This window comes from Trematomus bernacchii, unplaced genomic scaffold, assembly GCF_902827165.1.
Source record: "Trematomus bernacchii unplaced genomic scaffold, fTreBer1.1, whole genome shotgun sequence".
NCBI lineage: Eukaryota > Metazoa > Chordata > Actinopteri > Perciformes > Nototheniidae > Trematomus > Trematomus bernacchii.
The window spans coordinates 852,772-868,221 of record NW_022988007.1 but is presented as its reverse complement, the minus strand read 5'-3'; the positions used below and the strand labels follow the sequence as shown (position 1 = coordinate 868,221).

Sequence of the window (15,450 nt, the reverse complement as noted above, 5' to 3'; positions counted from 1 at the left end):
TCTCAGACAAAACGGCTTCACAGTTGAACATTGTTTGGTCTCAGATTCCTCTTGGAGTGGAGTGTGTTAGGTCACATTCACAACATTATCGACCTTCTTTGAAGACAGTGTTCAAGGTACAAAACAATATAGGTTCCTGTGGGTCACATCTTATCTTGGCTTTTTCTTCAAGGAAAACAAAACACTGACTGCCTGAGAATATCCATATGTACCATATTTACAACTGTAGCGTGATATGAGGAAGGAGTCTTGCATGGTAATAAAGTCGTATAGATAATTTGGTATCTTTTCTTTAGATACAGAATGCAATACACAGCAGGAATTATATAACAACATGGAACACTGAAAAACATGGTAAACAGGTGAAATTATTGAGGTATTGCATAATACAAAAATAATGTTTGTGTCTAGACTAAACTAAACTAAAATAGACTTGAATGGAACACTTTGATTCATGACATCTGGACCATAATGGACTTTATAAGAACAATCAATGTCAATATAGCAATTAGAACCAGACCGAACTGAAAATAAAGCACAAGGGATATTAGAGGACTGTAAATGCATGATTATGTAACAGAAGTTCAAATGGATGGTTCATTCCTCAACTTTTATCTCATGTCAAGGACTGTATGAATCATTTCAGCCAAAATCAGATTCTTGGGCCTGATCCCACTGGACATGTGCTATCAGTTCAACTTTTTGGGATGAACCTTATTTGATATAAAGTGCAAATATTTCCTCAGTAAACACTGGGTTTAATATTGAATTTGATAAGCTTATAGCGGGCAAGGTCAGCGACCTGGGAACGTATTGTGGTGTTAAATTGATACTACCCCAGTTTGAGTCAGAATCACTTCTGTTTGTCGAATTTCAGTATGAGTTGATCCAGCAAATAAACACTGATTCATTAAATCAATGACAATTGTCATGAGCAGTTTCATGAAAGAACTATTTTCTTTCTCGCTGTGCAGAAAGTTAGCTAAATACTGGTTGGGTATTTACTGACATATTTTATGTCGCGGAACATTTTGAGTTAACCAGAAGTGCTGAAATGCTAACTCAGTTGTGTTTTTTAGGACTCATTCCCGCACCACTATATAACTCTTGACCTACTCTTTAGCCATTTGCCAGCAGCTGTACATCATTTTTCTGTCCACCTTCAGCAGTCCTGGTGGGGTGAGTTTCTGTGCCATGCCAGCTGGCAGCCTGTCAGAAGCCTCGGGACTTACCTGGTAGTTTGAACTTTTCACAACTGAACCCACAGCTGCCCACACTGAAGTCACGTTCAGTGCAACAATTGCAACATCTCTGCAACAATATTTAGGGCTGTGCAAAATGTTTTGTAAGGCATTCAATAGGAACACAATAAGAAACTTCTAGCAGTATTGCATTTGTCAAAAAGACGCAACACAACAAAAAGAATGATAATGAGAACATTAGCAATCTGAAGTCGGTGTTTTGATCTCATCCCCTGCCGTCAACATGTCAATTTCTTCTCAGGCAAAATACTTGACCCCAAACTGCTCCCGATGGCCGACGGTGTGGGAATGTTTGTGAATGTCAGTCTCCCTGAGGTGGCCCCTTGTTTGGCCTCTGTATGAATGTATGTTAACGGGTGAATGCTGACTAAAATGTAAATGTAAAAGTAAAAGGGCTTTGAAAGGTTGCAAAGAATGGAAACATGCTATTTAATTGCAGTACATTTACCACTAACATTAGTAGCATTATAAATAACCATGTTTATGTTGTAAAATAACAAGGAAAGGAAAATGTTTAGGAAAAAACAAACATGTTTGAAACCCCCACTCCTCCCACCTCCACCTGTGTGAGGCAGGGTCAATGGTCAAATGGTCAAATCCTGCTCCATGTTGCTCCCAGCTGACCCACGTGACTGCCCCAATAAATACAGACAGCAGCAGCACTGCCCCCCCCCCGCATCCCGTCCAGACGTCTTGTCAATAGGCTATATTATATTATTAATCCACCCAGACCCGGCTCCAGGCTCCTCCCCCGCTCCTTAAAGGCCGGCTCTACGCGTCGGGGAGCCGCAGTCGCAGGCAGCGGTGTCCGAGGAGCTGTAGGCTGGACTTATGATCCTGACAGCCCGCAAGCCAACATCTGAGCGTTCCTCTCTCAGCCCCCCCTCTCCATCCTGAAGCTCAGCTATGAAGACCATCCTCGCTGCGTACTCTGGCGCCCTCAAAGGTAAGAGCTCTGGAGAAGTGAACTGACTTACGGAGAGCAGACACACAGTCCTGTGAGGGTGACAGACACACATGTCCAAAATGCACTACCATAACACTGCATGTGATTTTAAAGGGGATTAGTCCTGAATATCACACTATCTAATGTATGTTGGTAAATGTTTGTGTGAATGCTGCTTCCAATAAAGTTAAAGAAACAGTGTTATGTGCAGCCCAAGTTAGCATTTTCTCTGCAGTTAAAATATAAAAATCTTAAATTCTAAAGTCAAATTAGGAGTTGTTGGTGGTAGTCCAACATACAACAAGTAGATTTTTCTTCATTGCATTGACATATAATATGCTGATTTTGCACTTTGTCATTGAACATACTGCTTTCAAGTCCAGAGTTGTATATGAACCCTATTTTGCATGTCTTTGCAGTACAATATTAGATATATATGACGGTTAAAATAATAGTTATTTGTGAATGTCCAACATATGAGTAAGGGATTCATGGGAGAAGTTTGAACTTTATAGACTTTTCCTGACTGTGGATTTTGTGCCTGGTTACTAACATTGAAATGGCTTTTCCTCATTGCATGCATGTCTAATATGTTGGATTTGTGCTATGTGATTGTTATTGCTTATTCTAACAAAGTCCAACAAACATAGTTTGATGTGCATTGCTTTTTTTGAATTTCTCTGCAGTTAAATATTGAAAATGTAAGTTAAATTGAGAAGCTTAAATGTTCGTGATTGTCCAACATATGACTAGGGGATCACGTTTTAACTGAGAGCCTTTTCTGGTAAAGTACTACTGAAGATTTGCTCCTTCATCACTTACATTGAAATTGTTTTCTCTTTATGGCCAGTATGAACCATTTAACATGTATAGCTAAACATATCTCTCAGTGTTTTTGTTGGTGTTTCAGTATTATTTCATGCCAGACTTTAAAACATATGAACTTCTGAGCAGACTCTGCTGCTGTAGATGAGTCTATCAAGGCTGTTATCTTTAGCGAGTGGAACCATCTCTAAAGAAAGAGAAAAAAGCTGTTTTTGACAGAAGAGCCCATGCTCCACCTGTTGCTTCATCTGCAGGACATGTCAGTGTGTGTTCCTCTCTGTCTGGTTAGCACATTGATCTGGCACCCAGTGGGACTCCACATGCTGTAAGTAGGCCGATTCAGCTGTGACCAGCATCCCGGCCAATTCTCCGGTCTCTCCCCATCAGCCACTGGCACACACCCAAGCTTGTATAGCCTTTAAGCCATCATAGCATCATAGTTCACAGGTATTACCAGCAGCAGTCCAGTGTGGGTTATTTTCAGTGTTCACAGATGGGATTAGATGACCGTGTTTTCCAGGAGGGCAGCTCTTCTTCTTATTGGCTGTCTGTGTGCGCACTTGACTAGCCTCAGCTGTTCTTAATGTGTCTTGTACTGTTCGCTCCATCTTTGCACACATATTCTGTAGCTTCATGGCTTTACTAGCATGGGCTGGTGACTGAAAAAAGCTGGTGAGTAGAGGGCTGAAATTAGTATGGATGTAGGGCTGCTGTGTTGTGTGGAGGTCAATATTTAGTTTGATGTCCAGCTCTGGACAAATAGCATTACTAGGACTGTTTCGACTGCATCGCTTATCCTTCTCATCTGCTTCTGTAACTGTGTCTTTAATAACCCACCCTATTGGATATTAGTTTAGTTTATTTGTTTATAGTGTCGTGGACAGTCCCCATTGATCAACTGTCACACAAAACAGTAAATGGGGCAGCTTTAGCAATCATTGCTAATTCCAGCTGTTGTCCCCGGCCAGATGATAATAGACACTCTTAAAATCACAATACATCAACAGCATTAGTTATAAAAAAGGACGAAAGACAAGTATTATTACATTTGATCGTTTTGATACAACTTATTGTTACTGTCTCTTGTTTTGTCTCCAGGCACTGGCTCCAGCATCCTCTCTGCCCTGCAGGACCTGTCCGTGGCTTTTTGGCCCTGCAGATCCAAGATGGAAAAACATCTGCAGGTCATCTCTGTGCTGCAGTGGGTCCTCACCTTCATAGCCTTGGGTGAGCGAGTGTGTTTGTGTGTAGGCTCATTTTACTTAAGCCTTAGGAAAGTAAAGGAACATGGGAGACTTATCTTGTAGTCTCATTAGACTCATGTCAAGAAGGTCATATATCTGAGCTGCACACGGTCTGTGTCTGACTCCTGTTTACCTCTCAGCCTTTCACAGAATATCTAAGCCTTCAGTTAAGCCTTTCATTTGTAGGTCATCTGCAAGAATGACATCTGTATTCAAACACTTGATGTCATCCTCTCTCCCCCCCCCCAGGTGCTGCCTGCACTGTGCTGCTTATCTACATGTTCTGCACTGACTGCTGGCTGATTGCTGCCATGTACACCGCCTGGCTCATCATGGACTGGAACACCCCAAAACAAGGCAAGACATTTAAGATGACCATGAAAAAAATGATGTTGCACAGTAGTCACATTTTACCCCTATACGAGGAAAGATGATGATGACATTTTAAAATATGTTTAGGCATGATCAGAATTGCACTGTTCTTTGTGTTAGGTGCCAATAAGCAAATGCTAACAAGCCAGATTTAGCTTGTGAACATTGAACACATGCCTGTTAACCTATATTAGCATACTGACGTTAGCATTTTGCTAAATGTTGTTATGTTGTCAATGAATGGAAACTATTTGTGTAGACTGAAAAAGCATTATTCTAAACAGGTTACCCTGGGTGTTCATTTTATATATATTTTTTACATTTTATAAACTCAATTATTTATGAATGAATGTAATAGTAAAATGTCCTTATTGCAGATGAATGCTAATGAAACACTTTAGCTGTAGTTTTGATGTAGTGAAGTGATTTCTAATCTGTAATGTCTTCTTTAGGTGGCAGGAGGTCCTCTTGGGTGAGGAACTGGACCGTGTGGACATATTTCCGGGACTACTTCCCAGTCAGGGTAGGCGACAGTTTCTTGGTGTACCACAGACTGCTAATTTATAATCTTAAAAACTCAAGATAACAGTAGCTGTATGAAGATGTTAGAAATCCAACCAGTAATGAAATTAACCATCAAAACATTTGTGCTCCCTCGCAAAAAAGTGATTCTAACTCATGCTTAGGGTAGTCAGTATAGTATGATTTAACTGTTCATCGATTCCCAGCCATGCAAAGGTTTATCATTATAGATAAGCTTATCAGGGAGGATCGGTATCAGCTGCCGGCTACACGCTGTACCTCGTCCCGGTTGATTATGATGACTGCTTAACGTTGGTTGAGAGTTTTAGACTTTGTCCCACCTGACAGGCGAAGGAGCAGCGCTTGTTTTGCCCTCAGGTGTTGCCCACTGCATATTCAGCCCCTGGCACGTCAATATCGACAGTGTGGGGGGGGGACGGACACTGTACTGTAGCTGTGCATAACTCAGCAGTTGCTAAAGATCCAAAAGTCATGGGTGGAGCGAGTTTATAGGGACGCCACATGATTCAGTCAGTTGTCATGGGATTTCTGCTTGAATCATCACTTTTGTTCAGACCAGAGCTGATTTCATTGATAAGTGGATTACCACACTTTGGTTATTCATTTAATATTTTGAATCAAGACAAAGTACCAATTATCCTCTGGTTCTAGCTTCTACACTGAAATGTTGTAAAGTTTATGATATTGTCTCCTGGGAGATGGGGATCATTTGATTGGATTTCTTTCAACATATTGTGGCATTTCATTGACGACACAATTGATCAATCATTGTGAGTTGCAGCCCAATTACTGACAGATACTAAGTATATCTCACAACTGTGAATGCTATCACGTAAAACAAAGCTGATCCTTGTGAATAAGATATGCTTATCAAAGCTAGTGCTCTCTGTCGCTGAATTACCTTAGGTTTGAGCCTCATCATGCTAATGAAACACAACCTGTGGGATTCCATCATGTTCTAACTTAATGTGTTGGGAATGAAGAATAACTGACTATGTTTCAGAGAATAAAATCCCTTCCCAGCTGTTGATGAGCTTAACTACTGCACAGAGTTTAATAAAACAAAGAGAGTTACCGCAGGAGGAGGAATTTGAAGCCCTACTGTTTACATGTGACCTTTGTAGTCCCTCTCTGTGGGTTGATGTGATCACTCTTTTTTTCACCCAGCCAGTTAAAATGCGCGTTAAGCACAACAATGATCAGAATCAGAAGACTTTATTTATCAGGCGAGAAATTGGGTTTTGTGACAGTTGCTCCATTTTAGAATAAAATAATTTAAAAAATAATTTAAAAATAATAATTTAAATATAGCTACCAAGAAAATAAGTGAGGATGTGCAATAAAAAGCAAAACAAATATATTGACATATACATAAGAAGTAAAATGTCCAATAAAATAAAGACAAATATTTATATATATTTAAAAGTAAAAGCAAAATGTGTTCATTGTACCGTAATAAATTAACAACAAAAATAAATTAGTTTGACTTATGATCACCTTAACCTTACTTCAACCATGTTTGTCATCACTCAGAAAATCATGTTATAAATATAATAATAATAATAATAATAATAATAATAATAATAATAATACATGAGACTTATATAGTGCTTTTCTAAAAACTCAAAGACGCTTTGACAGAGAAGTAAGAAGATTCATCTTCTTATTATAGACGCATGCATTTCCAAACATTCGGTCTACCTACGCTGTAAAATGTATTATCTTTTCAATTTACACACGGCATCTATTGCACGTGTGTCCGTCCTGGGAGAGGGATCCCTCCTCTGTTGCTCTCCCTGAGGTTTCTCCCATGTTCCCCTTTAAACTGTGGGTTTTTCTCTGGAAGTTTTTCCATGTACGATGTGAGGGTCTAAGGACAGAGGGTGTCATATTGTCATACTGATACTCTGTACAAACTGTGCTGTTGTATTTGTTGTAAAGTGTCTTTATTGTAAACTATTTTTACTGTATGTACAGCACTTCGGCTCGACCAAAAATCGTTTTAAAAATGTGCTATATAAATAAAACTTGATTTGATTTGATTTGATACAAAGTAATTCATAATAATGATACTAATATGTCTTACTGTATGTAACCTTCATGTAACCTAAGACCTATCCAAAAGTGAAAAAGAGAAGTGAATTGAAGAGAACACATATGAATGAACCCGCCCTGTGACTGACCGACAGCAGGATATATCTGTGGGGCATCAATTGATTGCAGGGCAAGTGATCTAATCTATCATAAACATTTTGCTAGTATGCATATGAGCTGGAAGCCATATGGTCAAAGTCCAAAGCAGCCTTAAAAACAGAGTGAGGACTGTCTGCATCAACACTGGAAACAGAGTATGTCATGTGTTGGTGCTCTGATGCAGTAACCTGCATATCTTTCTCTCACTATATGAAGTGTTACATGTAATCCCTTCACATCTGAGCATCAGGTGGAGTCCTGTGGTACTATGGAGATCTTTAATGTGATCTCTCTGCTAATGTGGTTATGCAACCTTCATGTTTGACTAGCTACCAAGGCAGCTGTGTGTACACATTGTGACGAATCCAAGTCTACCGTGCACATCAGTTGGTTTCTTATGAATTCTGCAGTTTGACAAGTTCACCATGACAACAAGAGGTCAAAATATAGCTTAATGTTTAAAGTTGTACTTTATTGCTACCAATACAATATGTACACCATGTATAGTGGGTCAGGGTTTTACAACTGTTCCTGAGCAGACAGAGGAGAGCATGCTGGGTTCAGGCTGATAACACTGTCCTTGATCTACTATAACATTAGCTGTGCACCAAACTCATCCTACATACAAGTGGTTGTGACAACTTATTGATTAGGTGGAATGAAAGATGGCAGTTACCGTGTTGTGTACTCTATTTCCTACGATATTTTAAAAAACTGACATATTGTGTGTGGGTGTAGGAGGGTTACAGACAGGAGCACACAGCTGATTTTATTATTTATCACATTTTTAATTGAACATACTATTCAGTGCTGCTTATATGTAAACTAGCATGCTTTAACCATTTAATATGTTATAGTTATTTTCAATCAGGTTTAGGTTTCTGTATATTATTCTTATCGTCTTTTTTAAAGGGTCATTCTTACTTAATAATAATAATAATAATAATAATAATAATATAACAAACAAAAATAAATAAATAAACAATAATAATAATAATAACATGTTCTTCCATTTTAGAGCCCAAGCGATGATGGTAGAAAAACATGGACAGATTAATCAATAACGATAATAATAATCCTTGGTTGTAGCATCATTTCCTTTTAGCAAATAATGGTAAGGTGTGTTGATTTATCGTAAAATAAATAAACTTTAAAGATTATAATGAAATAAGAATAAAAAATGTGGCACAAAACAATGATACAAAGAGATCTACACGGACAAACAGATCCAGGAATAAAATCAACCGGGCAAAAACCTCTAAAGGTGATGTGAGAACATGGTGTAGTTTATAGTGTAAATAATAATAAGTATTAGTATAGAAAGGCCTTCTGTCCCTTTTAGCCATATTGGCCAGGAACATGACATCTCTCTGGTCAGATGCTCCCGGTCTAGCAGGGATGGAAGGAGCCTCACACTGCTCCTCTTTGTGCTTTTCTCCTCCAGCTCATTAAAACCCACAACCTGCTGCCCAACCGGAACTACATCTTTGGCTACCATCCCCACGGGATTTTCTGCTTTGGTGCTTTCTGCAATTTTGGGACCGAGGCTACAGGCTTCTCTAAGAAATTCCCGGGCATCAAGCCCTCCCTGGCCACCCTGGCAGGAAACTTCCGCATGCCTGTGCTGCGAGACTACCTGATGTCTGGAGGTGAGAGGAAGTGGAGAGCGCTGGAGTGTGTTCTTCTTAAAGTCTGACACTGATACGTGTATCTGGGAGAGAGCGGACCTTTGTCCTGTTGCGCAGCTGGAATAGCGTCTGTTTACCTGGATTTGCTGATTTGACTGATTGATAGAGAGTTAACCGTTCTGTTCTGCAGGGCTGTTTGCATTTCAGCTTTACTCATAGATACTGTACATACACTCAGAGGTTACTGAAGGTCATTGCACATTGGACATTGTTGTTTCCAAAAGCTTCTTTGGTAAATCGCCTTCGTAGAATTATTTTGTGTTATGTTGTATTTAAGGAATGTTATTTGAGCTGCAATAGGTCAGATTTTGAACATCGTTTTATTAACATGCTTAGCTTAATTAGTTTCATTTTATTTTGGAGGTACTGCCGTCACAATATTGATTTTTCACCAAACTATTATCAAGGCAAAAATAATTCACAAAAACCATATTGCAATGTTTATGAAAATGTAAAAAAGCATTCTAATACTTTCTTTATTGTGCGTTATTTGTCCAGGAAATTAATTACTCTCAAAATTCTCTGCGACAAAGAGAGAACATAACCAATCAGCAGGAATAATTTAAGCAGTGCTGGGATATCAATATTACATTTTTTAATTCTCACACTTATTAGCAATACTGGCATATCCTTACACCCTTAGTACTAGACGTGTGGGCTTTGTTGCATATGAATGCATTAAGAACAATTCAAGTCCAAAAAAGACTGAGAATGATAATATCTTTATACATTTTTTAAATAGGAATACATAGACAAGTCAGTGTATTTTCCCCTGCAATACTTCTCTGCCACTTTTAATCATCTTTCCACATGTTGTTGTCCCTCTCAGGTATCTGTCCAGTGAACAAGAACTCCATTGACTACCTGCTGTCTCGTAACGGGACAGGGAACGCCGTGGTCATCGTTGTTGGAGGAGCAGCGGAGTCTCTGCAGTGTGCACCGGGCGTTAACTCCGTCACCCTGAAGAACCGCAAAGGCTTTGTGAGGCTGGCCCTGCAGAAAGGGTGAGACAAACAAGCACACACTCAGTTAACCAACCACAGCCGGGACCAAATCGGAACTGAACGTGAAAATGTCAGCATTCTCTGGGCTGTAGTGACTCAGTGGAATGAACATTTTAAAAGAGTATTACTCCCAGAAGGGTTAAATGAGCTTCAGCAAATCTTTTATGAATGTGCAGTGTTGGAGCTGCTGGTGGCCTTCAGAAGGGTCAGACTGGTGAGATAGCATTAACCTCCACCATGCGTTCATATCTATAACAAACTGTTCTATAAAAGCGAATGTTGGTGTCCTATTAGCCCCAAAAAGCCTTGTTATATAGTTGTGGCTTATCACCAAATAAGCTTAGAACATACGAGACGTGCAATACTGCACAACTTTATTCATAACAGCTACTGTAAGTTCGCATTCCAGCTGAAATAAGCCTCGGATATGAATTGAGTTACCTTTGGGTTAACTTTCTGGGTCTTTAGCTTGGCTTTGAGGCTTATAGAACAGAGATTTAAACTGCTGATTAAGTTCACTTAAGTTGCATTGCACCGGAAATGTTGTAAATAGTTTTAATAATTTATTATCACAAATGTATCTAAAGGCACTTTATCAGAAGTAGTATTTTCTGGTTGCTAAAAAATCTATTTTCTGCTCAACAAAATTATGTTTTTTTTGGGACATTTCGACTTTTGTTTTGTAAACTTCTGATTAGTTTAATCATTAAACAACTTTAATGCAACAGTGTGAGTGTGCACACAGCTCCCAGGATAAGTAACCTTTGATGAGGAGTCGTGAGTTCACTTTGAATTTCTTTAAAAAGTCATACAACAAAAAGGTTGGGACCTTCTAAATTAAGTAATCAAGCTTCATGAAAAACGTCCACAAATATTTACATTGAGCAGTAATTAAGTTAAGAGTTCCAAAAGTTTAACGGTGCAAAAGCTTCTTTTGAAATGTTTGGGCAACTGATCAAATTTGACATCTGAAGCTTGGCTATAGGTCAAGGTACATTTATTTTCAAGGCAACAGCAAGTGATTGCATGAACCTTATCGTACCTGCTTACCCAACAAGACCTTGGCTGTTCACCAATAATAACTCTACTAATTTACAGTAGATGCACACAAACATGAGAAATGTCTGTGATTTTGCAAACTGGAAACTACAGAACACTCAGAGTACATGACTGACTGAATGATGATCACCACACAAAACCAACAAATGCTTTTTTGGATGATTTTGTTCTTCTCTGGGCCTGTCAGTGATGTAGAGACATGCATATTAAAAATACAACATCCAGTTCTGATGGTTATCACAGATGAACATTGATATAAAGGAAGACTTCAAGTGCCAAAATAGTTTTCAAAGCCAATAGATTTACATATTATATACAGTATATATACAGACTGTTCAAGATTTACAATTCAAAGGCTTTATGGTCATATGCACAGCAGCTACAGTGTAGGCGATCTTAAGTCCCAGGCTCCTCCAACAATGCAACATAATATATATATATATATATAAGACATAAAACAATACAATAGTGCAAGAAGAAACAGAGTAGAATAAAATAGTGCAGATTATGTTGCAAGACCAATGTGCAACTAATGCAGGAGAAGTAAACTATACATGTCAAATAAATTACAATAAGCTGAATATTGCAGAGAATGTTGTAAATGCAGGGAATATGATATATACAAATAAAAAATCCTGGCAAAAAATGTAGGTCAAATAAATAATGGCATAACACGTTTTTTTGAGAGTACATGTAGGGACAGTGGTTAAGTCCTCCTCTGTGTCTCCTCAGGTCCGACCTGGTTCCCGTGTATTCCTTCGGAGAGAACGATGTCTACAAGCAGGTGATCTTCGAGGAGGGGACCTACTGGAGATATCTTCAAAAAAAATTGCAGAAGATCTTAGGCTTTGCCCCGTGCCTCTTCCATGGATGTGGCCTGTTCTTTGGTGACTCCTGTGGCATCGTGCCTTATGGCAAGCCTATCACCACCATAGGTAGGTTTGTCTTGTTTGGTTAAAGGGAATCACAGTTTGTTGCAAAGTGTCCACAAACTCTGCGATTTTTGTACATTACAGTTGACAGTTTAACAGACGGGACAAAGTCGATATTTGCTATGTGTGACTTCGAGGCTGTATTTATGGTTCTAAGAATTTCAACTGTACTTTGTCTGATGAACTCTTTGTTTTAATCCTCTCCTCTTCTGTTATAGTTGGGGAGCCAATCACAGTGCCAAAAATTGAGGATCCAACTGACGAGATGGTGGATCTGTACCATACAATGTACATCAAGTCTCTCCAGTGCCTTTTTGACAAGTACAAGACCCGCTCTGGCCTGAAAGAGAGCGACGTCCTGTACATCCAGTGAAAAGGATGGGGTCTATGTTGAATGTCTGAACTGTGACAGCACCTTTCAAGCCCCTCCTGCACATTTCCCCAACCCATCCCCATCCTATCTTGGTGCCTGTTTTTTTATATCTCTGGACTGCAAATTACACGTTTGCTAAAGAAACCTTTGCTCTCTGCGTGGATTCACACAAATAGGAATGCTTGCTTCTCAGGAAATGGCAGGTTGGAAGGACAGTCACCTCTCTTTGCTGCTGTTATCAGGTTAAGCATCTTGGTTGGACATCAAATCCCACATCAAAAAGCGTGCCAATGTTTCTATTATCATGCTCAATAAAGGCATCATGTGTGGGCTGTCTTATCACTGCAGAGGGGGCGGAGTTCCACTAGATGGAGCTAGAGTCACACGCAGGACTTGAGAGAAGTGCCAATGCTTTTGCTGAGTTGCACTCATGCAGCCATATAATTCTCCCTCTGCTCTTTCAGATCCTGTTATATGCTAAATGCACAACCAATGCAAATGGAAGATACCACTTTATTATTGGGATCATAAACCCACATTTTAATTGAGCCAAAGACCTCTGCTGTCCCCACACAGGAATGTACTTCATATGTATGAAAGCCACCCGGTGAAGGAGTTCTGCAGGGTGGATTTATATTGTGAGTGCACAGTACATGCGTGATTCTATAATGCCATGAAGTATTAATTGTATTCTGTGGAGTGGAAGAAACTTTAGAGTTTGTCCCTCAATGGATATTTCTGATGCACTTTTTGTATTGCTGATTACCTTCTGAGGTTTTTGTGCCTTTTGATATGATATTCTTCCAAGACAGTCAACATGCTGGCTTGATTTCCCTTTTTTGTCCCACTGTTGTCCAGGTCTGGATGGGTTTGTTTTGTATATGCAACAAAAAACTCATGTTGCATATCCAAAGGAAGGGATTGTTGGTTAAAATCCTGCATGTTAGATGATTCCACTGTACAGCGAATCTCTTTGTAACCGTGCCATGGGTGATAATTGAAAAGAAGGGGATTAAAAGAGTGTTAATACAAGCATTATGATATGTTAGAGGGTGTCACTAATACTTTTTTTTAAATAAGAGTATGTAAGAAAATAATATATATCCTGGAAATTATCAAAGTAAGTAAGCTTGTGTCATGTTGTACACAAAGATGAGCAATACATGCTAAGATTGTGATTTGAAGAGAAGCTTATTCTGGTTTCACCATTGTGCCTTCTTATAAAGAGCAGTGTAATCAATGTGCAGGAAAATTGCAAAAAATAAACAGGCCTGTCAATATGATGAATGGCATCATTTGTCTGCTGATATTTAAATTAAACTTTTGTATGTTTTCAGAAGAAGATGTGTATGTTTGTCTGTCTTGTTTTTGGAAACATTGACCCAATTCTCATATATTTACATATTTTATCAAATTTACCTCGAGACAATCCATTATTTGATTATGAGCATTTTAAGCCACTGTGGAACCTCAAAATAAGCCCTAACCATACAAATGCTGCCAAAAGCTGTCAGGCTAAGACATGTATCTCAGATCAGATCATCTGACAGAATCATATATACAGTTATATTTGACTGCACAGCAATTTTATTGACTGGCTCAAGGGTTTGACAATTCAAGTATAACAGGCAGTGTTGGAAGACGCTTTAGTATAAATAAACTTGCCTTGCCTTAGTGCCTTATTTCCCCTTATTATAAGAAATCTGAGCAATGAGCTGCCAACAAATAAATGAAACCCTATGGAAAGCTGTGATGTAGGCTGTTAAAGAATATTCAATTATCAAACATAATTTACCTACATTTGATTGATTTTGCTAACATAACTTATGAGGCAATATACCTCCTCACCTCTAGTGAGGGGCCAGCCCTTCGTATGTTATTCTGTATGTGGCCCTCAGTGAAAACATTTAGAAAATGTTGAGATTAAAAATGTTATGTCAATATGATTGAAATATTGATGTTTTTTAATATGTGTATATTGTACACCAAAAAGCCGATTTAGCTTGCAGGGTCTATTGCATATACACAAAACAGAGCATTCTTAATTTCAGAAAATATCAACTTTTGTGAATCCATGACGTTGTGGAAAAAGACCTCCATGTGTCTCATGCTTCCCCCTGATGGTTGATCAATCATTTGCAACCAGGATGATCAAGGCTTACACAAACCCTTCACATGGCCTATAGAGAGGCGAAGTCCCTCCCTTTCCGATGGACCTCCATGGGACCTTATTTCGGAAAAAATTATGGATTGAAGTCAATTAGCCGCTTTCACACCAAGTACTTTGCCGTACTTAGTTCCCAGCACTTAGTTCCCAGCACTTAGTACCCCCATGGAACTAAGAGCCGATCGCGTTCACACCGGAATAAGTCCCTGAGGAAAGATTACGCAAATTAAGCCGCTGACGTCACTTCTTCTTCTTCTGCTTTGGGTTTACTGGCAGGCCGCAAACAACTTCACGGCGTATACTGCCACCCGAAGTCCCCGGAGATGGGGACTTCGGGTGTACCTGGGGACCTTCCGAGTAAATCGCCAGAACTCCGACACCTCCTCATCACTCCACCGCTCCCATGTTTTTTTTTGTGTTGCCATAAGTTAGTCTCTCTCCGTTGGTGCGCGGGGCTAATGCTAATGCTAATAATGCTAATGCCAGCAAATACAACGGCGGCTTCACAAAACTTTTCTGAGTTTTACGGGGCGTGGTTTGCAATTCGCCCAGCCAATCAGAAATTGGAACTTTTTTTCCTCCAGGAAAGTACCACCTCTCTAGCAGGCACTAAAAAGGGGGGAAAAGTTCTCATGAACTAAGTTATTTTTTTGGTGTGAACGCAAAATCCCAGGAACTATCGGAACTAAACGGGAAAAGTACGGGGAAAAGTACGGGGAAAAGTACGGGGAAAAGTGTGAAAGCGCCTAATGGCGAGAGAAAAGTTATCTTTCGATCCCGTTTGAATTGTGCCACCAATTACACATATGATGTTTGTCAATTTAAAAGATAATTTTGCAAGT

At 39.3% G+C, this 15,450-nt stretch overlaps 1 protein-coding gene across 1 annotated transcript; it reads left to right on the top strand.

The window, feature by feature from the left end:
- Positions 1-1,951: 1,951 nt before the first annotated feature.
- Positions 1,952-13,783, top strand: dgat2 (diacylglycerol O-acyltransferase 2). The gene is made up of 8 exons (XM_034117358.1): positions 1,952-2,208; positions 4,132-4,260; positions 4,527-4,634; positions 5,102-5,172; positions 8,830-9,034; positions 9,903-10,077; positions 11,869-12,071; positions 12,287-13,783. Exons 1-8 carry the CDS (start codon positions 2,169-2,171, stop codon positions 12,439-12,441), a joined length of 1,086 nt encoding a protein of 361 aa, XP_033973249.1. The 5' UTR covers positions 1,952-2,168; the 3' UTR covers positions 12,442-13,783.
- Positions 13,784-15,450: the final 1,667 nt, after the last annotated feature.